This window comes from Elephas maximus, chromosome 7 (assembly GCF_024166365.1).
Source record: "Elephas maximus indicus isolate mEleMax1 chromosome 7, mEleMax1 primary haplotype, whole genome shotgun sequence".
Classification (NCBI taxonomy): Eukaryota; Metazoa; Chordata; class Mammalia; order Proboscidea; family Elephantidae; genus Elephas; species Elephas maximus.
Window position 1 is genome coordinate 88,182,129 of NC_064825.1, and position 23,628 is coordinate 88,205,756.

Below are 23,628 nucleotides of genomic sequence, written 5' to 3' on the forward strand. Positions count from 1 at the left end.
ATTATCAGCGCTCTCCCCTCTCCCCATCTTCTTCTCTCCCTTCCCTTTCCACAGCAAATCCTATCCCTACCCACATGACCCAGTAACTTTGGAAGCCATGATTTTTTGGCAGCCAGGATGGTCCTTCTCTGCTCTCCTGTGACATCTAGACATTGCTCTCCCAAGCCATATACAAATCTGTTTGTTCTTTATAGGGGGGGACAGGTGAAAAACTCCATGTATTTATTACCATAACATCATTTTAAGCACTTATGTTCCAGACCCAGATACTAAAATCCTGGACACGGATTAGTTCGTGTAATCTTCACACACACACACACACACACACACACCCCAAAAACAAAAACTCTGCGAGTACTAATACGACCTCCGCGTCACACGTGAGGAAACTGAGGCAGACTGAGGCAGTCTGCCCAGTCCCAGAGTTAATCTACCTGTAATGGGGCGTGGTTTGAACCCAGGTGATCGGAGCCTGCCGTGCGCTTATCCCTGCGCTTGGGAGGTGCTGGGAGGCGGTGCGGGCGACATTGCAGAACTGGTGGGCTGGACACAGTGAAGTATTTCCTACCTGGCTGCCAGCTCACCCAGTGATAGGCCCCTGGCATCCTGAGGGCAGAGGCCACATCTTCCCCTGGATCCGCAAGGCCACCGCCCACACGCCGGCCCAGGAGGCACGTGACCCGCAAGGCTGGGCGCGCGGCCCTGGCTAGCGAGCCCGCTCGCCCAAGGAAGGGGGCGGCCGTGGCGGGAGCCCCGCCCCGAGCCGGTTAACTGGCGGCGCCGCTGCGGGTGTAGGTTTTGCTGGACTGTGGTTAAGGAGGTAGCAGTGCGGCAGCGCGGCCATGGCCACCGTGCGGGAGAAGGCGGCCGCGCTCAACCTCTCGGCTCTCTCCAGCCCCGTGCAGAGGCCTCCCGGTAGGTGCCAAGGGCCCCCTCCAGGGGCGGCGCGAGGCGGCGTAGGGAAGGGGCTGAGGTCCAGCGCGGGGCGGGCGGTGTGGGCGGCTGGAAGACGCGCCCCTGCTCGGAACAGCCCCACGGCGGGATCCGCACGGCTGTGACCACTTGGGACAGCGTCCGGGCGGTGCAGCCGTTTTGGGTTCTTCTCCCGCTGGTGGTCTGCAGGACTCTGGCGCCTGTTTGCCCTCACAGCCCAAAGTTTGCTAAGTTACCCAAACTTTAACTTTACCGCGTGTTTGTATGTGCGCCCGCTTGGTGCCAGGCGCTGGAAGTAGGTGCCCAGCATATGCTGCGTATCACTGCTGGTGACAAGTATGCTGCTAGGAGTTTGTATAGCTCTTTGCCCCTCTCTCAGCCACAAACTTTGGTTCCTTGATATGGCCCGGGGCCGAGTGCTTCTCTTGCCCACTTTATTCTCGAGACTGGTAGGATTCAGGAATCATGGTCGTCTCCCCAGATTCTTCCTGGGTGGGATGAGAGGTTTCTGTTATATAAATTCTAGCGGCAAGAACTTGGCATAAAAGGTATAAGCAGCATTTCAGCGAATAGACCTCTCTGACTTTTTTTTTTTTTAGTTACATGACATTAGGAGAGAAGTCGGTAGACCCTGCCCCCAGCTTAATCATTTTTATCATATCTTTTGGGCAGTTTGCTTAGGGTATTGATTTTTTCAAATGACCAAACGAGTGAAATCGGATGATCACTTCTAAAATTTTGATTCTAGCATATCTATAAAAAAAAAAATGCATATCTATAGTGTAGTAAAAAAAAAAAAACAACAAAACAGGTGACTGTTAAGATATCTGGATAACGCTAGGCTTTTTTTTTTTTCTTTTAAATAAGTTGCAAATTCCCCACCTCCCCCCCTTTCTGAAACTTCAATATGGGATGATCAAAAAATTGGTTCCCAAAACAAGACTAAAGGGGCCCACCAGCCCTGTGGTGGGGACTGGAAAGTAGGAGGGAACAAGAAAGCTGGTAATAGGGAACCCAAGGTTGAGAAGGGAGAGCGCTGACATGTCGTGGGGTTGTTAACCAGTGTCATACAACAATGTGTGTACTGTTGGATGAGAAACTAGTTTGTTCTGTAAACCTTCATCGAAAGTACAATTAAAAAAAAAATCGGTTTCCCATCTGACAAAAAAGCCTTTTCCATATAAAAAGCCAGCCAGTGAAACCGACTCCTTCCCCAAGGTGACAGTGGTCAGTGAACTGGCATAGATCAAATGGGTGCATCTCAATGGCCTTGAGTTACTAATTAATGCCCCTTTTAATCCTCAAAACGCTAATGATAAATTTTGATAGAGAACCACTTTTCACCTGTACATTTCTAAGCAAGCTCTTAATACTGACCTTACTCTCCTCCCATTTAAATGATTGGGAAAAGGTACATTCAGAATTTTGCCCTGTTTAACATTGGGGAGGGAAGGGAAGTAGGTCAGCATTTAGGAGTTAAAAACCTTTTCAAAAGATATTTAAGTTTGGAAACACTTTTGAGAAATCTTTAGGTTCACTTTCTGAGTGAAAGAAATTACCAGATTTTACCTGATTAAAAAACATGGCACCTGTCTCTTCTAACAGCTGAAATACTGACTGCGCATCAGGCATTTGTGAACAGGTTCTTAGATGGCATAAGGGGATATGCATTCAAAAATCAAATCGATGACCATCAGAAGGAAGAGTCGAAGTGCTCGTTTGTGGATTTGAACCCAAAGAAAAGAACACCGTCCTCTGCACACAGGTGCATTGGGCAAGGAGGGGCCCACTATGTTTTCTCATTTGGCTTGTTACAGTTGGAGTTCCTACCATTTAGATGCCTTATCAGTTCTAGTGAGCATGGTAATGGGAGCCCATGGTTCTTGGTTCCTTGCCATTCCTTTTCTTTGTGCTCTGGCAAGCAGTGCTGTACTTTTGCTTCTCGGCCTATTAGTAACTCTTCCATACCTTAAATAGGCTGTAAAAACCAGGACCCTGATTTATGTAGTAGAAATAAGGTCTACGTGCTAACCTTTGGCTAGTACTTCAAAGACTCTGGTCTTTTAACATAGACAAAGGCAACAAGACGGTGGTATGTTATTCTGTTATCCCTTTATGCTGTAACCTGATTCTTTGAATTTGCCTAGTATCACTTTTCCAGGGAGCTCAAAATACCTCCCATATGCTATCTCATTAATCTGTATGAATTAAAGCAGTGGCCAGTGCCTCCTTTTATTGCTATTTCTCTTAACATGTTTAAAAATCGTGCTTGTTAGAAGAGACTTGTTTTACGTATTTTATCTGCCTTTCTCTAGCCTTTTCAGAAGCAATCTCAGTTTTCAGCGTGAAACGTTTAATGCCATACAGGAAGAAAAATAAATTTGGGACTAACAAAACCAATATCCAGTAAAAGTGTTGCAGCGTTGATATCATAGAATTTTTTTTCCACTCAGTCACAGCTCCCCAATTTTAAAACACCCAAAATACAGTTCTCTTTACATTTATCTGTTCTCAGAGGTCTCAGTTACTGTCCAGTAGATATTAGTCCTTTTCCTTTGTCTTGACAATTCTGTAATGTTTAAAAAATCTCTTTGAAAAAATAATTATTAAATAAAATTCTCTTAAATCCAGGATTTATGTATGTGTTATTTTCTGATGAAGGGTTAAATCCTTTGGTGTGTGTCACATCGTGTTTTCTGATATCCTATTGATTCTCATTTCACTGGATGCTCTTTAGAGCTGGCCATTATCTCCAGGTGACAGGGGTAGGTAAAGGAGAAACTGAGGGTGAGGACTGTGTAGCTGAGCTCAGAGGAAGGAAGAGGAAGAAAGAAACCTCCCTTTTTAAGAAACTTTAAAAATTGTTAGAAGAGATTTACAAAAATGTCATGAAGTTATTAATAGAGTTTTCATATGCTTCGCACCCAGTTTCCCTTATTATTGACACCTTCCATTAGTATGTAAACCCTGGTGGCGGAGTGGTTAAGAGTTGAGGCTGCTAACCAAAAGATCAGCAGTTCAAATCCACCAGACTCTCCTTGGAAACTCTGTGGGACAGTTCTGCTCTGTTCTGTAGGGTCACTATGAGTCAGAATCGACTGGATGGCAACAGGTTCCATTAGTATGGAGGAGCCCTGGTGGTGCAGTGGTGAAAGCGCTTAGCTGCTAACCAAAAGGTCGGCTTTTGGAACCTACTACCCACTCTGCAGGAGAAAGATGTGGCAGTCTGCTTCTGTAAAGATTTACAGCCTTGGAAACTCTATGGGGCAGTTCTAGTCTGTCCTATGGGGTCGCTAGTAGTTGGAATCAACTCAACAGCAGTGGGTTCGTTTTTTTTTTTTTTTAATGTTAGTATGATACATTTGTCACAATTAATGAACTAATATTAAAAAAAAATTAATATTGGTACATGATTATTAACTGAAGTCCATACTTTATTGAGATTTCCTTAGTTTTTGCCTAATGTCCTTTTTCTGTTCCAGCATCCCATCCAGAATACCACATTACATTGAGTTGTCATGTTTCCTTGGATTCCTATATGCTGTGATACTTTCCCCTTTTTATTTTTAGTTATATATCTTTTCGTTGTTGGCCACTTTACATATATTATCTCATATCATCCTTACAATAACTAAGGTAAGTAAAATTAGCTCTACTTTGCAACAAAAAAGTTAGGCAGTTTGTCCAAGGTTTCATTATTAGTAAATGGTGGAACCACAAATGGCACCTGGGTCTCTGGGACTCCAAAATCCATGCTCTTGTCTTACTCTTTGTATTTGCAGCACATGTTTGTATTTGCAGCACACATTTCCATGTCTGAACAGTGTTCATTCAAGCCAAGGCTTCCTAACCTCGACAACATTTTCTTTGTTCTGGGGGTTGTCCTGTATGTTATAGGATATTTAGCAGCATCCCTGGCCTCTACCCATTTGATGCCAATAGCTCTTGCCCCCCGCCCCGCCCCACCCCAACCACAGACAGTTGTGACAACCCAAAATATCTCCAGACATTGCCAAATGCCCGATTGGGTGGGGGGCGGGGGGGTTGTGCATAAAACTGCCTACTGAGAAGCATTGGGTTAACCTTTCTTAACAAATGTTTTTTAGTAGTTGGCTAATAACCTACAACTAACAAGTATTGAATAATCTATTGAGACAATGTGTAAGGCAATTAACTACAAAATGTAAGGAAATTTGAAAGAAGTGAGGCATTAGCTTGCTCTTTCTTACAGTTAGCTAGAAAAACATGGGCTATCTGAATTTTTTTTTTTTTAGTCCAGTGTAAAGCCTGAAAATAAAAGTAAAATTAAGCATTCATTGAAGGTGGTGTGTTTTTGTAATTCTGTGTGTATGTTTACCTTATATTGGGTTCCAATTTTATAATGTGCACACTGATCTACTTTTAAGGATTTTAATATGATCTCACTACTTGAGGTGATCATGGATTTTTTTTTTTTTTTTTTTTTTTGCCCTTAGTTTTCACAGCAAGGCCATAGTTGATGCTGGCAGTGTGGATTATGATTGATGCTGATTATACCCTTGTAACTTTGAGTAAATGTAATTTACTTGATACAGCTGCTTTCTGACTTGATTTTTAGGGAATTATTGTTGTAATAAGTTGATTATTTAGCATGTATTCTTGGAAGCAAAGATGGTTCTTAGTAGTACAAATGCTATGTCAATGTTTAATATGGTCTTAGAAATGTAATATTTTTATTGTTAGTAAACCTTTTTGATTGAGGCCAAATACATAAAATGGGCAGGTCTTTGCTTTTGAAAAACAGCTATTATTTTCAAGCAAATCAGGATGAGACTGCTTGAAATAAAGCCTAGATTTATATAGTGCTTAAGAGCACGTATAGGATGTTATAGATTTAGCTTAAAACAATTTCTGAGCCTCTTGTTAGGTCACCTTCCAAAAAGCTTTATATCTGATAGGATCAAATTTGTCCCTAGGCTTCATTTCTTACCTGTAGGTCTACAATATTTTATTTGGTGTTCTAAATGGAGGGAGGTATAACTTCAGTCTCTAAAATCCTAAGATCAGCCGCTTAGACTAGAAACCAACCTTAAACATAGCGCTCAACTCTTTTATCAGTAGATGAAGAAACCAACCTACAGACGTTAAGTCTCTTATCCAGGGTTATCACATCCTTTGGTCATGATGCTTTTAAAAAATGGCTTGACCAAATGTAAATAAGGAAGCATCAAGACGTAGATAGTGATGAATTAATTTTGAAGAGTTGTGCAGATCGTTTGCAAGGAAGATTTGAAGACAAGATGAAGCATAAATTCTGATAGCTAGACTTAAAAAATGTTCTCTGTCTACTTTGGCATCTTGAATCCTGTTTAGAAAACACAATAAGTCTTCTTACTGGGCCATGGTCTGCTATACCAATATTCGTTTTTAACTCTTATTTTGTCTTAGATGATGATAAATAAGTTTCAGACCAGCATATTGGGAAATTTGTGTTCATCTGGTGAAGTCAGCATTAAAAAAAAAAAAAAAACAGGTTATCCTGGTGTGGGTTTTGGCACATTTACTTGTCAAGCCCAGGGTACATTACATATTAAAGTATCTGTATGAACATGAGCTGGTTTGAGTCTGTGGGTGGTGATACTTGAGGGGAATATCCCAGGATGCAATAGTTGAGAATTAATGGTCAGTGAGAACAGAAGGGACCTGAAAGGGCTGGATTGTATCATGCCTGGAGGACTCTGGAGACCGTGTGGTTCACAGGTGCCTACTCTCCTGCTCTAACCTGTTTTTTTATCTTCTATACAGCATTATCCAATCTGCAAAACTTCCTGACTTCCCACACTGAAGCAGCAAGTTAAGATGGGGAAATTTATTCTTTACCTCTTAATTCCCCTGTGAAGATTAGCCTTTTCCACATCATTGAGGCTGCATTTCCCCCTCTCTCTCTACCTTTACCCCCTTCAGTTGTCTCACTGATCTCAAATTAAGAAGTGGCTCAAGCCATATATTTTTAGGATTTGTGTGCTACCCTACTTATAGCTCAAATGTTACGACTGAGATGTTTCATTTTTAATATTATCACTAGTCCAGAGTCTGTTTTACTAGGATTTAAAATGCAGCCTGATCTCTTATAAATGTGAATCTTGCCTGTCTTCCTTTCCTGTCTTACCCCTTGTGTACTGTAAAAAAAAAACTAGTGTACTGTAAAAAAAAAAAAAAAAAACTGTAGATAGTATTTATTATAACAGTTTATAATATCCTACCTTATTTTAGAAGTAGTAACTACTGACTGTTTTTCAATAGCTTGGTTAAAGGTTCACTAATTCTAGAATTGTTTGTTTTACTTCTTTTAATCTCTGTGGCTCTCTTACAGATATTTCACTTAATCCAAGTCTCAAATGAAAGGTCAACACTACAATTTACCTGGTAGACGACTTCTAATGTTATATTTAAGTACCGTGAAAAGCTAGTATATATTTACTAGCTATGTAACTCAAGGCTATTTTGTTTAATTCATTGAGCCTCAATTTCTTCAAAATAGTGTTATTGATAAATGTTTCACGGAGAAGTTTATCAGGATTAAATGAGAGAAAGCAGAGCATGTCACATTGTAGGTACACAGATGTTAGCTATTTTAATAATAATACGTTGAAGATTTTTAAAAAAGATTAAAGAGCAGATACTAAGTTCATTTAAGTCTCAGTTATAATCCCTGGTATTTTAGGAAGTTGAGTATTAGCTGCTAACACTCCCTTTTATTTAGTCATGGGGTTGAAAACAGTACAGCTTACTCCTGGGTCCTGGACACCAGGAAGAACCTGGACTTATTTTGAGATTCCATCAAATGCCTGATTCTGGCTCTATTCAGTAGAGACTAAATATCATACCAGTAGTAAATCTAGATTCAGCTTGATTTATTTATGTAGTTCTCCACAGTTCAATTCTTACAATTGCTCACATGGTATTTGAAAGACTGGCAACTATTCCTTCTTTGTTTAGTACTGGTTTATGGACTATCTTCAATTTTGATAATTAAAAACAATCTTGCTGATTATTTCAAACTAACATTACAGTCATAGGTAGGTGGTAAATTGTTTATCTACTTTTGGTATTGGAAATACACTAATAAACTGCATGTGTGTGTATGTTAGTGATTCTCGTGAAGACGTTAAAATTGTTAGTAGCTGTGTAACAAAATTATACTATAAGTGAATACAGTATAGTGGTTCACTGTACTCCTTATATTTATTGCAGCACAAAAGCTGAATTCCAAATAACCCATTTAAATTATGACTCTAGTGCATTAAACGGAGCTTGAGTGTTCTTCAGGAACTTACCTTATACTTTCATCTTACACATCCTATTTTATCTGAAAAAGTATGAAGGCAATTTCAAGTAGTAGCCCCTTTAATTCCCTTGATTCCTTACTGTTATACTGTTGCATATTGTTTTTCTTCTTAGACTATCTTAAGAGAAGTAACAACTTTTCAATTTCTCCACCAAAATATCCTAAAAGTAAAGGAAGTAATATGCTTAACAAAAATGGGGGCTTAAAAAATTAGGACCACTGAATTTTAGAGAATTATTAAAAATCATCACACATAGAAGGGCATTTTCAGTGTTTATGTAGGAAAGAGAGACAGACAGTAAGCTAATTATTAGCTAGACTCAGTTCAATCAACTTATTAAAGCCAAAGGCCCATTTTCTTTTGATTATTTCTGCTTCTCTTCTTTGTACTTTTGCCAAGTAACAGTTTTACAGTGAGAAAAAAAAAATATGGTAGGAAAATTTTAAAAACCTGTTTTCCTTCTTTTGTTTTTGTCTAAAATCTTGATTTATTTCTGTGGCCACCATATCTTTGCAATAGGTCATAAGCTCCTGTTGGACAGGAATCAAATTGTTAATTTACCCTGCTTACAAAGTTTTTAACTCATAAACCTGCATAATAGGAAGCTTAAAAAATATTAGTTTATTCCTGCAACCGTTATATTTATATACACATACATGTTTATATATGTATATATGACATAAAAGACGTGTGTGCATGTGTGTCTGTGAAAGACTGATAAATACTTCAAAGTCACATAGACTGTGAGGCCAAATCCCAGTACTACCTCTTACTATGTAATGTTTAGAAGTTACATTTAACCTCTGTAAGTGTTTTCCATCTCTCAAGTAGAGATGATATCTACCTCATAGGGTTGCTATGAAGATTAGATAATTTATGTAAGGCACATAATTGGAAAGTGCCAACAGGGTCCCACTTGATGTGCCTCCTACCCCTACTCCAAGTCCCATCTCTACTTCATCTCTGATCTCACCTCCTACTGTTGTCTCCCTTGCTAACCAAGGCCAGGCTGGTCTCCTTCCTGTTCTAGCAGAGCACACTCCCACCTCAGGGCCTCGGCTCTCTCTCTTCTCTGCTCTTTCCCAAGGTATCTGCACAGCTTGTTTCCTTGTTTTACTCAAATTTCTGCTTAGGTATCACCTTATCAGAGAGGTCTTTCCTGACATTCCAGCTAAAATAGCATTCTTTTCCTTACCCTGCTTTATTTTTCTTCTTAGCACTGATGTAACACATACTGTATTTATTGTCTGTTTCCTCCCTCAAAGTCTTAAGTCCATGAGAACAGGGACTTTTTTTGTTCACTGTTGTATCCTAGCACTTAGAACAGGCACTGCATTTTAAAAGGAATTGCTATGAATAATTTAATATTTTAATAATAAGCTGTTATCAGAATTGGTCCTTATTAGTAACTTTGGAAATCGCCACTTTTTGCTTAGGGATTGTTTAGACCTTATATAAATGAACAAGATGCTAAATCAATTACTCTGCTTTCTACCCTTCTAGGTTTCAGTGTGGCCCAGAAGCCATTTGGAGCCACATATGTATGGAGCAGCATTATAAATGCTCTTCACACACAAGTGGAAGTGAAAAAACGAAGGCACCATTTAAAACGACACAATGACTGCTTTGTTGGTTCAGAAGCTGTGGATGTCATTTTTTCTCACCTAATTCAGAATAAGTATTTTGGTGATGTAGATATTCCTCGCACCAAAGTGGTGAGAGTGTGTCAAGCACTTATGGACTACAAAATATTTGAAGCAGTTCCAACCAAAGTTTTTGGAAAAGACAAAAAACCTACATTTGAAGATAGTAGTTCCAGCCTTTATAGATTCACAACGATACCTAACCAAGACAGTCAACTAGGCAAAGAGAACAAACTACACTCATCTTCTGGGTTAGTATGTAATATTAGGTTATCTGAGGGATATTGACAGGATTTTATCTACTTTGTTATAAGATGCTGACTGGCTTTGTGTTAACTTTTTAAACAGTAAGTTGAGGTAAAATCTGGGTCCGTGGGTATACTTGATAAAGTACAGGGTACTTTTGTTAACTTTATTGGGTATCTCCTAAAATTCTTGTTTGTTCATGTTTTATATTTGGTAGAAACAGTCCACAAACTTTTGATTTTCTGCTTCAGGTTACACTTACAGGGTAAAAAAAGTTAGAAAATCATAGAGTGTTATAAGAACAGAGAAAAGGTAGGGAGAATTCCACATAGGAGTTATTGATTGAATTGTGTTCCCCAAAAATATGTGTCAACTTGGCTAGGCCCTTTGCAATATTGTGCGGTTGTCCACCATCTTGTGACTTGAAGTGACTATCCTATGTGTTGTGAACCCTAACCACTATAACGTTAATGAGGCAGAATTAGAGGCAGTTGCGTTAATGAGGCAGGACTCAATCTACAGGATTCGGTTGTATCTTGAGTCAAAATCTCTTTTGAGACGTGGAAGAGAGAAGCTAGTAGAGAATAGCGGACCTTGTACCACCAGGAGAAAAGCGCTGTGAGCAGAGCGCATCCTTTGGACCTGGGGTCTCTGCACTGAGAAGCTCCTGGATCGGGAGGATCGATGATGGAGACCTTCCCTCCAGAGCCAACAGAGAGGGAAAGGCTTCTCCTGGAGCTAGTGCCCAGAATTCAGACTTCTGACCTCCTAAACTGCGAGAATAAGTTTCTCTTTGTTGAAGCCATCCATTTGTGGTATTTCTGTTTTAGCAGCACTAGATAACTAAGAATTTGGTACGGAGAGTGGGTTGCTGCTCTAACGGATATGTACAATATGGAATTGATTTTGGAATTGAGTAATGAGTGGTGGCTAGAAGGGTTTGAGGTGCTGTTAGTAAAGGCCTGGATTGCCTTGAAGAGACTGTTGGTGGAATTGCGGACATCAGAGATAATCCTAGTGAGGACTCAAGGATGCGAGGAAAGCTGTGGCACCAGAGACTGCTCAGGCCAAGAGCGGCAGCAGCAGAGTCAAGGGATCTGTATGAGATGGTGTGGGGCTGACCCACAGAGTAAGATTGCTGAGAGCCTTTGGGCAGGAGGCTTCCTTGTAGAGTGGAGTACCTCTGGGCACTTGTTGGGGGAGCTGGGCTTCCCAACCCATGGAGTTTGCTGGTAGAGTGGGGTGCCTTTGGGCACTTGTTCGGGGCAGTTGCTGGGCTGGCTGAGAGACAGAGGCTGAAGAAGTGTGGAGGGAGGCAGAGGTGGGCGGTGAAGCTGCCTCAGCCTGGGAGGTAGGGCTGCAACCTCTGGGGTCTTAGGGGGGTGGAACCATGGCCTGCTGGGTCTGCGGCCATGGCCTCCTGGGTTTCAGGGAGTCAGATCTTCACCCCCTTGGTTCTGGAGTGTGGGGCAGCCTTTCATGGGTGCCAGCAGGACGGGGCCAGATTTGCTGCCCAAGACTGGGTGGGGTGCGTACGCAGGGCTGCCATGCCTGGGGACCAAAGGTGTGAGGTCGCCACTCAGACTAGGAGAGTGGAGCTGCCCAGATCCAAGGGCATGCAGGGCTGAGGGACCGCCACCCAAGGTGTGGAGAGTGTGGCCAAAGCCCAGAGTTTGGAGGGTGGGGGCTATTGCCTAGATGATCTCAGGGAAAAGAGGATTGTTTTCAGGCCTTGAGAACTAATTTAATGTGTTCTGGCTTGCTTGGTGCCTGTTGTCCCTTCTTTCCCTCCAGTTTCTCCTATTTGTGAGGGATATGTCTATCTTGTGCCTGTTCTGCCATTGTACTTCGGAAGCTGATAGTTTGTGTTCTAGATTTCATGGATGAGGAAGAATTTTGCCCCAGGATGGAATTTGGACTTGAAGTTGATTTAATACTTTTGGGATGATATGATGGGGTGAAACTGTTTTACATGTGACAGGGACATGAATTGAGACCCAAAGAGTGAAATGTTATGGATTGAATTGTGTCCCCCCAAAATATGTGTCGACTTGGCTAGGCCATGATTTCCAGTATTGTGTGGTTGTCCACCATCTTGTGATTTGATGTGACTACTCTGTGTGTTGTAAATCCTAATCTCTACGATGTTAATGAGGCAGGATTAGAGGCAGTTGTGTTAATGAGGCAAGACTCAGTCTACAGGATTGTGTTGTACCTTGAGTCAAAATCTCTTCTGAGATGTGAAAGAGAGAAGTGAGCAGAGACAACAGGACCTGGTACTCTATCAGGACAGAAGTGCAAGAAGCAGAGCATGTCCTTTGGACCTGGGGTCCCTGTGCTGAGAAGCTCTTGAATCAGAGAAGGATTGATGATGGGGACCTTCCCCCCAGAGCCAACAGAGAGGGAAAGCCTTCTCCTGGGGCTGGTGCCCTGAATTCAGACTTCTGACCTCCTAAACTGTGAGAGAATAAGTTTCTCTTTGTTGAAGCCATCCACTTGTGGCATTTCTGTGATAGCAGCACTAGATAACTAAGAGAGTAGGGTATCACTGGAATCCAGAAAGTTGCAGATAAATGAAGCTCGAACGGCAGATGGGAGCCAGGATGCAGAGGGCTTTATTTGAACTTGATTGTACAGATGTTGTGGGGGGTCCACAAAAAGGTTTCAAAAATGATGAGATTATCTTTTAGAAAGTTTATCGTGGCAACCATATGGATAGCCTACTAAGGAGAGCCAGTTAAGAGCCTATTGCAGTATTGCAATCTATAGAAGATGAAGACTGAACTAAGTAGCAGTGGGGGGAGAAAGGGAATCATTTAAAGGGAGATTGGAGAGACAAAATTGTAGAACCCAGGTACATAGTGAATGTAGTTATTTGTCATGAAATAAAATAACTTTTCCCCTGTATTCTCCTACCCATTACCCATTGCCACCGAGTCGATTCCGACTCATAGTGACCCTATAGGACAGAGTGGAACTGCCCCATAGGGTTTCCAAGGAGCGTCTGGTGAATTCAAACCACTTACCTTCTGGTTAGCAGCCATAGCTCTTAACCACTACACCACCAGGGTTTCCTGTATTATGTTATATTCTCCTATGTTTGCTAAATTCTGCAGTGGTGGAAGTATAATCAAAACTCCTTAAAATTCGGATATGACCTAAAGTCAGAGCTTTAGTGTATTGACTTTCAAATATTTTTAACTCTGTGTCTAAAACATGATAAATGTATCTCCCTATATAGGAAGGAAATATGCGGATGAGGTAGGGCATGGTCGGCACTTTTCAGATGCAGGTCCACATGCCTTATCTGAAACCCTTGTTTAGGAATCTGAAACTTTGGAGATTTTAGAAAGGTAATTTTGTACATGTATTTTACATAAAGGAAACCCTGGTGGCGTAGTGGTTAAGTGCTACAGCTGCTAACCCAAGGGTCGGCAGTTCAAATCCGCCAGGCGCTCCTTGGAAACTCTACGGGGCAGTTCTACTCTGTCCTATAGGGTCGCTATGAGTCGGAATCGACTCGATGGCACTGGGTTTGGTTTTTGGTATTTTACATAAAAACCCAGGAGGCATTTGGGACAGCATCTGGTCATCAGACACATTAATATTTCTGTCGTAAACAAGAGAACATTCATACCAACTGGGTTAAATAAAAACTATGACAACCTCAGGGCAGGTTTGGTCACCATATGAGTTTCGAATAAACTTTCGGTTTCAAAGCTTTTTGGATTTTAGAATTGCAGATAAAAGGACTGGAGATCGGTGTCTGGAAAATGATGAGCACTCTCCAACAAAGAATGGCCCAGAAATAGAACTGGTAAAAAGAGAAGCATAATGAAATGTGATTGTGTTTGATTACGTTTTAAAATTGGCGACTAAAATTTCAGTCATTGAATTACTTAAATCTAAATAAATATTCAAAGGAGAATTTATTCAGAGTATATTTAGGCTTGAGAAAGATAACTTAGAATTTGCATTTGTTGTGTTTTTCCTCTGAAATACATAAACTCTCCAGAAACTAACTCTCAGATGCTGAAGTATTTTTCTGTGAGTTTACTAATAAAAATGAATTTATGAAATCTGTTCATTTTAGGTGTGCAGATATGTTATTTAAGTCATCGGATATCAAATCGGCAAGTTTAGAGGACCTGTGGGAAAATCTGAGTTTAAAGCCAGCTAGCTCTCCTCATGTAAATATCTCTGCAGCCTTGTCTCCACAAGGTAAGCTAAAGATAATATGCGGTAAGCAACAGAAAGCTAGTTTCAAATAAAATTATTTAAAAATTTTCAATCTTAGCCTCTATTAGAATTTAAATATATTCAGAGTGCAAAGAGAGAGCACACTCTGTATTAAAGCTGTTTATATTTTTTACAGAGGTCTATTATCTTTAACAAATAAATCAGTGTTGCAATTCTTGAACACTGACTTTTGTCCTATCAGCTGGCAGAGGTTCAAATCTGAAATGTTCTGCGTGCAGACTTTTGTTTATTTAAAGATATGCTTTCAGATGTTTCTTTGCCTAAGATTTTATTAGGTTAAATAAAAATCTGAAAATTACATTAAAACATTAACAGAATTCTTGTGTTCTTCCTTGTCTGTGGCAATGGAATGTAGTTTAATGACTTTGATTTCCACCCTCCCTCCCCCCTCCCTGTTGTGGAAACCCTGAGTGGAATAATCTGCAGCCAATAGTTTCAAACCACTTTTTAGATTGAATGAATCATTCTTTCTTTCAAAGTCCCTTATTAACATGTTACATGACTTGGTCTCTTATCTTTGACAGATTGCATTTTACAGTACAAAGAATGAAAAGAATTCCTGTTGTCCAAAGTCTATTCTCCTACACATTAAACAAATCTTGAATTGTTTTGCTTTGTTAAAAGAAAGCACTTCATTAAGGTTGACTTCTTTTTTTCTTTTCTTTTGCCACAAACTTACGGGCTTAGACCTTCCTAGACAAGTATTGCGGTGAGCATTTAGTAACTATTAATTGTTTCTTTTCACCTTGTCATTTTTCCTGTGTAGTTATTAATGAAGTATGGCAAGAAGAAACAATTGGGCGTCTACTACAACTTGTAGACCTTCCGCTTCTTGACTCCTTACTCAAACAGCAAGAAATTGTATCTAAAGTTCCTCAGTCTAAGAGGCAGCCTGACTTGATCTACAACAGTAGCTATCTGGATCGAGGGATTCTCAAGGCTTATAGTGACTCTCAGTATGTGGAAATACATATAATAATTTGAGTGCGTTTGTAGGTAGATTATCGATAGTAGTTTTAAAATACTGTTTTGAACCCTGCTTTCTGTAAGATCAGATGTGCATTGTCAGTTGATATTCTTGGTATTTGGGAAGATGAAGAACAAAATTGTCTTGGTCAAAATTAGAGCAAGAGATTTAAATTTCATTATTTTTCGTGTTCATTTTTGCTCTGCATATAACTACTTGCTCATCAAGTGAAGAAAATGATTATGTTCTGTCTTCTTATCCTTGTTAAAATGTAGGGCTGTCTGTTCTCTCAAGGTTCCTCAAAGGGACCTGGAACAAAATTAACAGATTGACAAATTCTTGGTATCCTTTGGCTACGTATGCTTTTATACTCCTATAGAGTGCCTCTTAAATATCCAGCTTCAGTTAACCTTTATTAAAGGAGTTGTCCATGATTTTAAAAATCAAATCTTTCAAAAAGAAATATAATGAAAGTAACTCACTTTCACCTCCAACTACCTTTCCTCTGAAAATAAATCTTAAGGTTTCAAGGCTTAAATTCAAGTGCTAAGGGAATTAGGATCCCCACTCCGCCCCAGGAAGAGTTTCCTATTGCTCATAACTTTGAGACTTCTCCTAAGTGAAATTATTAAAAGTTAAAATAAATTCTTGTATTTTCTAGCTTACTTAATTTTTAATTGTTTTGCCTTAGCCAGTAGTGTTCCAGCCCAGTTAGGGAGATTGAAATGTTTGAAAGGAACGCAGTTTACGTTTTCAGCACCTCACCAATTTTACATTCCAATGAACTATTAACAAGCAGTTGAATGTTAAAAGGTAGTTTAGAACCTTATGTGAAAAGGTTAATCCCAACATAACTAGTTATTGAGCTCTGCATATATAATAGGAAACATTATTCTGCAAGAATTTAAGTTACATTTCTACAACCTGAAGCAACATGCAGAAATACTTTATAATTATCTTGATTTTATAGTATAGAATCAGAATTTTTGCTAGAAGTGACCTTAAAAAAAATCATCTAGCTGCATTTTATTATATGCTTGATCAAACCGATGCCCAGAGAGGTGAAGCAAATTGGCCAAGGTAACATACCTGGGTCACAGCAGCATTAGTTATCCTGATTCCATGGCAGTGGAGTACATGATTAATTATATAAACTAACGACTTGGATATTAAAAGTTAAGCATTTTATTTCTTGAAATGTCATATTTTTTCTGAGGCTACCCAGCTGACATTTTACTAGAAATGGTATTTAATATGTAATTATTTTGAAACTTTATCTTCCTCCATTTTCTTCTAGCCAAAGTGAGAGATGATAGAGCGTACACAGAGCTCTGAAATAAGCAACGTTATTTTAGAAAAATATTGCTCTAGGAGTCAGGTCTGGCATCTGTTCCTGGCTGGGACCGAGTTCCTGGGTCTCCACTGTAAAATTTAAAAAGTAGGGCTTGAAATCTGATGCCCTTTTCATCTCTGTGGTAGTGGATAGCTTCTGATTTTGCTAAAAAAATAGCATCGGAACATATATTAAGGCGAACTTTTTATCTGTGATACACTATCTCGCTATATATTAAAAAGGAATTACCTATATCTTTAAGTGTGTAGAAATGTAAGCTGGTGGCAAAATTGAAATAGCTAGGAAGTAAGGTATTATGTGTATATTTGTTATTCTTTGCTTTTCTTAAATAATGTTTTTCTTCCTAGGGAAGATGAGTGGCTCTCTGCAGCAATTGACTGCTTGGAATACTTTCCAGACCAGATGGTGGTGGATATAAGCAGAAACTTTCCTGAGCAACCAGATAAAACAGATGTAGTGAAAGAACTTCTGTTTGATGCCATTGGCAATTATTACAGCAGCAGGGAACCTCTGTTAAATCATTTATCTGATGTTCATAATGGAATCGCAGAACTGTTAGGTAAGGAAGATCTTATTGGATGCTAGAATTTGTCTTTTGAGGGAAAAAGTTAATTGTCTTCAAAATTAACCAGAATATTAGTGTACTACTTCAAGCTGAGAATGGATCTGAATTAATTCATGGAATGTCTTTATTCCAAAACTTTCAGGGCTGATTTGGAAGGAGTCTTTAACAAGCTCTAACAGCCCTGGTGGGACAGTGGTTAAGAGCTAAGCTGCCACCAAAAGGTCAGCAGTTCGAATCCTTGAAGCTCAGCCGCTCCTTGGAAACTCTATGAGGCAGTTCTGCTCTGTCCTGTAGGGTCACTGTGAGTCAGAATCAATGCGATGGCAACTGCACGCCACCAGAGTTATACAGTAACTTCTGGTTGCCACAGGAGAATGCTGCTCTCATTCGTTGGAAGCTTAGGCACAGAGCAGCAATTCTCTCTCTCTCTCTCTCTCTCTCTCTCTCGGTTTTTTAAATAATACTGTGTTTGGGTGAAAGTTTACATAGCAAATTAGGTCTCCATTTAACTATTATTGCTACACAAATTGTTCAGAGACATTGGTTACAGTTTTCACATTCTCTCATTAATTCCCTTATGGGTGTTACACTTCCAGTAATCTGGTTTCCCTGTCCCCTTACCTTTCACCTTTGCTTTAAAGTAATTGTTGACCATTTGAACACCCATAGATGGTTTTTTGAAGGTGCACAGTACTCGCTGGTAATATTCCTTATTTTTTGAGCAAATCTGTTGTTTAGCTAAAAGGTGTCCTAAGGGTATAGTTTCGGTTTAAGGTTTATGGAGTATCTCAGGACAAAAGTCTCAGAGAGTCCTCTAGTCTCAACTGAACCTTTTAAGAATTTGAGTTCTGTTCTACATTTTTCTCCCATTCTATCAGGATCCATCTATTGTGGCCCTGTTGTGAGAATGGTTGTTAGTGGTAGGCAGGCACCATGTAGATCTTCTGGTCTCAGTGTAGATGAGGCCATGGTTCATGTAGACAGTAATTTCTCTTTTTTTAGAAAGCTTTAACATCAAACTGCTGTCACCCCCATTCAGTCTCTTCAAAGTGGCAGATAATGTTTTAGCCCTCTACCAATGATCCTGACTGTTCTACATGGTTTGTTGGAAAAAACGGGGGGTTTCAGAGAATCCCTTCTATTTTTCTTATGTACAGGTATTTTTTGGATACATTGGTATCCCAAAATGTATTGAATTAGTGAAAAATGTAGACTGGAAATTTACAAAGCAAATAGTAAGATTTAGGGTCTGTTTTAGTAATCTAGTGCTGCTATAACAGAAATATCACAAGTGGATGGCTTTAACAAAAAGAAATCTATTTTCTCACAGTTTAGGAGGCTAGAAGTTCGAATTCAGGTTGCCAGCTCCAGTGGAAGGCTTTCTCTCCCTGTCAGCTATGGGGGAAGATCTTGTCATCGATCTTCCCTAGTTGAGTAGCTTCTCAGCCCAGGGACCGCAGGTCCAAAGAATGCGCTATTCTCCTGGCCCTTGTTTCTTGGTGGCGTGGGGTCCCCCATGTCTCTGCTCGATTCGCTCTCATATCTCAGAAGAGGTTGACTTAAGATACAACATAACCTTGTAGATTGAGTCTTACCTCATTAACATCACTGCCACTAATCCCACCTCATTAACATCCTAGAAGTAGGATTTACAGCACACAGGAAAATCACATCAGATCACAAAATGTAGACAATCATACAATACTGGGAAACATGGCCTAGCCAAGTTGATACACACTTTTGGGGGATACAATTCAAGCTGTAACATTCTACCCTTTGACCTTCCAAAATTCATGTCCTTGCCACATGTAAAACACATTCACCTCATCATATCATAGCAAAAGCCTTAAATCAAGTCCAAGTCCAAACCTCAAAAATTCCTCTTCATCTGTGAAATCTAAAATACAAATTATCTGCTTCCAAAGTATAATGGTGGAACAGGCACAAGCTAGACATTTCCATTACAAATGGGAGAAACTGGAGGGAAAGAAGGGATAACAGGCACCAAGCAAATCAGCAGAATATATTATGTTAGCCTTCAAGGCTTGAAAATAATCCTGTATTCTCTGAGACCATTTATACAATGGCCCTGCCCTCTAGACTCTAGTATTGGCCACACTCTCTGGATTCTCAGTGGAGGCCGCTCGGCCCTGGGCTTCACCTCTGCCTTCCAGGCCCACTGGAACGGCAGCTCTGCTCCTTTGCAATTGGGCTGCCCCATTCTCCTAGTCTATCTAAGTGGCATCTCCACCCTTTGAGACCCCAGAGGCCGTGGCGCTACTATTTTGAGACTGAGGCAGCTGTGCTTCCTGTGTTCTTTGACTCCAGCTTCTGCTTCCTTGGTCCTTGGCCTCTCGGCCCCTCAGGACTTGCCACCCACATCTGCCCTGCTGAGGCAAGTATTCCAAAGCTGTGTAGCTCCACCCATAAGTGCCTGGAGGCACCCCACTCTGCCAGTAAACTTCAGCCAGGAGGCACTCAGCTCTCTTGCTCCATGGGTCAGCAAGCCTAGCTCTGTTAATGAGTGCTTGAAGGTATCCCACTCTGCCAGGAAGCCTCCTGTGCAAAGGCCCTCAGCTCTGTCACTCCATGGGTCATTTCCAGTGCTATGTCACACTGGTCTCCTGGTTCTGCTGCCGTTTCTCTGTTGCTGCCACTCACCATCTGCGCCATCTCTAGTGTAACCAAAAAAAAAACCAAACAACTCTCCTTATTTCATTCTGAGTCCTCAACAGAATTACCTTTGATGTTCATAATTCCACCAAGACTGTCTTCAAAGCCATGTAGGCTTTTATGATTAGGCACTTTAAAGCTCTTCTAGCCTCTATCCATTCGCAGTTTCAAAAGTGCTTCCACATTTTAGGTATTTGTTAGAGCAGCACCACACTTTTGGTACCAAATTCTGTCTCAGTTATCTAGTGCTGCTGTAACAGAAAATCACAAGTGGATGGTTTTAACAAAGAGAAATTTATTCTCTCACAGTTTAGGAGGCTAGAAGTCCGGATTCAGGATGCCAGTTCCAGGGAAAGGCTTTCTCTCTCCGACAGCTCTGGGAGAAGGTCCTTGTCATCAATCATCCCCAGCTGAGGAGCTTCTCAGTGCAGGGACAACCCTGGTCTAAAGGACGTGCTGCTCTCCTGGCTCTTGTTTCTTGGTGACAAGAGGTTCCCCCATGTGTCCCTGCTTGCTTCTCTCTCATATCTCAGAAGAGATTGATTTAAAATACAACCTAATCTTGTAGATTGAGTCCTGCCTCATTAACATCACTACCGCTAATCCCACCCCATTAACATCATAGAGATAGGACTTACAACACATAGGAAATCACATCAGATCACAGAATGGTGGACAAGCACACAATTCTGAGAATTGTGGCCTAGCGAAGTGGATAACACATTTCTGGGGGACACAATCCAATCCATAACAAGGTCCTAAGATATTATTTAAGGAGCCCTGATGGTTCAGTGGTTAAGTGCTCAGCTGCTAACTAAAAGGTCAGAGGTTTGAACCCACCAGCTGCTCCGCAGGAGAAAGATGTAAGAATCTGCTTTTGTAAAAATTTACAGCCTTGGAAACCCTGTGGGGCAGTCCTGCTCTGTCCTACAGGGCTGCTGTGAGTCAGAATCGACTCAATGGCAACAGGTTTTCAATGGATAAGAAATTAGTTGATAAGGAATTAAGGGTATTAGTTGCCAGTTTGAAAACCGGCTGCTTTTGTGGAGTTAAATGTTTATTGTAATTCCTAGTTTGTCTGTTTGCTTTGGGGAATATTTTTTAATAAGTTTACTGTTTAGCTTAAGCTGTAACTTGAATTTTGTTTCCTTTGATACTGGTCATGTTTGGTCAGAATTAACGCCAATTTTTTCTTTGGCTAAAGTGAATGGGAAGACTGAAACAGCATTAGAAGCTACTCAGCTCTTTCTAAAGCTTTTGGATTCCCAAAATAGAGAAGAATTTAGAAGGCTACTGTATTTCATGGCTGTTGCAGCCCATCCTTCTGAATTTAAATTACAGAAAGAAGTAAGTCTTTTGTCTAAATGCTAATGGTATTCAGTATCTTTAATATTTAGAGGACCTGTGTGTCAGACTGTTCCTTTTTTTTTTTTTGCATCAAATATGCTGAAACGGATAATGAACAGGTATTATTTAATATCCTCTTTTTAGTACTAAATGTGTTCTTTTAAACATATACTGTGTTTTGTTTTTATAGAGTGACAACCGAATGGTTGTGAAAAGAATATTCTCGAAAGCTATTGTTGACAATAAAAATTTATCCAAAGGCAAAACAGATCTTCTGGTTCTCTTTTTAATGGATCATCAAAAAGATGTTTTTAAGGTAAAACTCTGAAAGTAGTTAAGTTTGTGTAATTGATCACCAGATTAAAATGAATTGAATGATGTCCTGTGTCCCTTCTTTTTCTTAAGATTCCTGGAACTCTACATAAAATTGTCAGTGATAAGCTCATGGCCATACAGGAAGGAAGAGATCCAAACAGTGAAACAGGTAATTTGAGAGATATTATTTTCATGATCTTCCAATGATAAATTACTAGTTTTTATTTGAAAGTGTTTTGCTGTAAATAGTTGTACTTTAATTTCAATCTAAACTCTAAACATTCTCCTCAGAGTTATCCAGGCTTAGCAGAGTGCCTTCTGTATCAAAAAGCAACTTGACCAGGGTTAGGAAATCAGGAGTGCTTGGAGCCCTGGTGGCACAGTGGTTAAGAGCTACAGCTGCTAACCAAAAGGTCGGCAGTTCGAATCCACCAGCTGCTCCTTGGAAACCCTATGGGAGTTCTACTCTGTCCTGTAAGGTCACTGTGGGTCAGAGATGACTCGATGGCAACAGGTTTGGTTTAGGTTATTTTAGCATCTTCAATGCATTTTATAAAACAAGGAGTAAAAACATAAATATAAAAATATTGATTTTTTTTCTACTTAAATCTGAGGAATAGATTCATTCACTGAACGTTTTACTTTTCAACTTTAAGGATATATTTATTGCCAGAGAATTGATCAAAGTGACTACCCCAACAGTACACAGAAGGCAACCAAAGATGAGCTGTTGAATTTATTAAAGACTATTGATGAAGATTCAAAACTGTCTGCCAAAGAGAAGAAAAAATTGCTAGGTCAATTCTATAAGTGTCACCCAAACATCTTTATTGAGTATTTTGGAGCCTGAGTTTTAAATATCTGTATATAACTTGTGTATTTTAAGAATAAATTATGTATCCCAAAGATCCATTCACGTTTGTAAGATTGGAAGTTCTTCTAAATGTGAAAGTGTAGTTAATAAAAATTTTTTTATAACCTTGTATGGCTGAAACTGAATCTTAGATGGTGTTGTAAAAACGGTGTGGGAGCATGTCAGATCTCCTCTAACTTCACCTGGGGGAAGGAGAATCAAGATCAACAGCCCAAGGCTGATTGCTATGAGGCAGAGGTCAGACATGCCTCCTCTCTTTACCAATTATGACGCCAACTGTCCCTCCCATGGCACTCTGCTGGGTTCGATAATTCATTGCAGAGGCCACACAACTCTCAGATAATACTCAGGACTATGAGGTTTATTAGGGAAGTAACAGGTTACAATTCAGGCTCAGGAACACTCGGGATACACTTCTTCCATTAGGTAAGCCTTGGCCCAAAGGCACGCAGCTTTCTTGCTCAGTGGGTCAGGAAACCCACCGTGAGGCCTCCTGCCTGCCTCTCCTGCTACCGCTTCTCACTGTCTTCACAGTTACAGCTCTCTCAGTCTCCTGGTTCCAGGAGCTTCTCAGCACAGGGATCCTGGTTCTAAAAGACACGCTGGCTCTTCTTCCTTGGTGGTGGTGGGATTCTCTCTCTCTCTGGCCTCTGGGATGGTTCACCTCAAGCCCACTGGGATGGCAAAAGCAACCAATCTCCTCGTTAGGCCACAATTACCCATCTGCACAGTCACACCCAATCACCTGTGTGGGAGTTACAAGACCATGGCGAGAAAGGCCACACAATAGCGATCCATCACACTGCAGGTGTATTGCTGTTAACATTGAGCTCATAGGTGACTTAATTTAGAATTATTCTGCACAACACTTTACAGAACATCATAGGAATTAGGTGGTGTGACATTGCAGCATTTACATAAGAAAGCACTAAACAGTAAGGAGGTTTGTGATTCCATGTTAATAAGAACATGGTTTGTACCTTTCAAAGGCAATCCTTAAAGACATTAGCAACTTAGGCTATGATAAAAATGAATTTGGTAATTTCCGTAAACTGCAAAAAAGTCAGAAACTGAACTATCCTAATGCTTTTTAAAAACTTCAACATATTTTTTAAGCTTATTT

The 23,628-nt window shown here is 40.2% G+C and overlaps 1 protein-coding gene across 1 annotated transcript; it reads left to right on the plus strand.

Annotated features, from left to right (window-relative positions):
• The first annotated feature begins 787 nt into the window (after positions 1-787).
• On the plus strand, positions 788-22,528 carry DEPDC7 (DEP domain containing 7). The gene is made up of 9 exons (XM_049889588.1): positions 788-915; positions 9,765-10,155; positions 14,244-14,371; positions 15,177-15,366; positions 17,079-17,290; positions 21,174-21,316; positions 21,507-21,632; positions 21,722-21,800; positions 22,288-22,528. The coding sequence occupies exons 1-9, from the start codon at positions 843-845 to the stop codon at positions 22,479-22,481; spliced, it is 1,536 nt and encodes a 511-aa protein (XP_049745545.1). The 5' UTR covers positions 788-842; the 3' UTR covers positions 22,482-22,528.
• The last annotated feature ends 1,100 nt before the right edge of the window (positions 22,529-23,628 follow it).

Coding starts and splice junctions, on each gene's coding strand:
- DEPDC7 (XM_049889588.1), top strand. CDS start 843: ATGGCCACCGTGCGGGAGAAGGCGGCCGCGCTCAACCTCTCGGCTCTC. Junction 14,372..15,176: donor TGCAGCCTTGTCTCCACAAG/GTAAGCTAAAGA, acceptor TTTCCTGTGTAG/TTATTAATGAAGTATGGCAA. Junction 21,317..21,506: donor AATTTAAATTACAGAAAGAA/GTAAGTCTTTTG, acceptor TTGTTTTTATAG/AGTGACAACCGAATGGTTGT.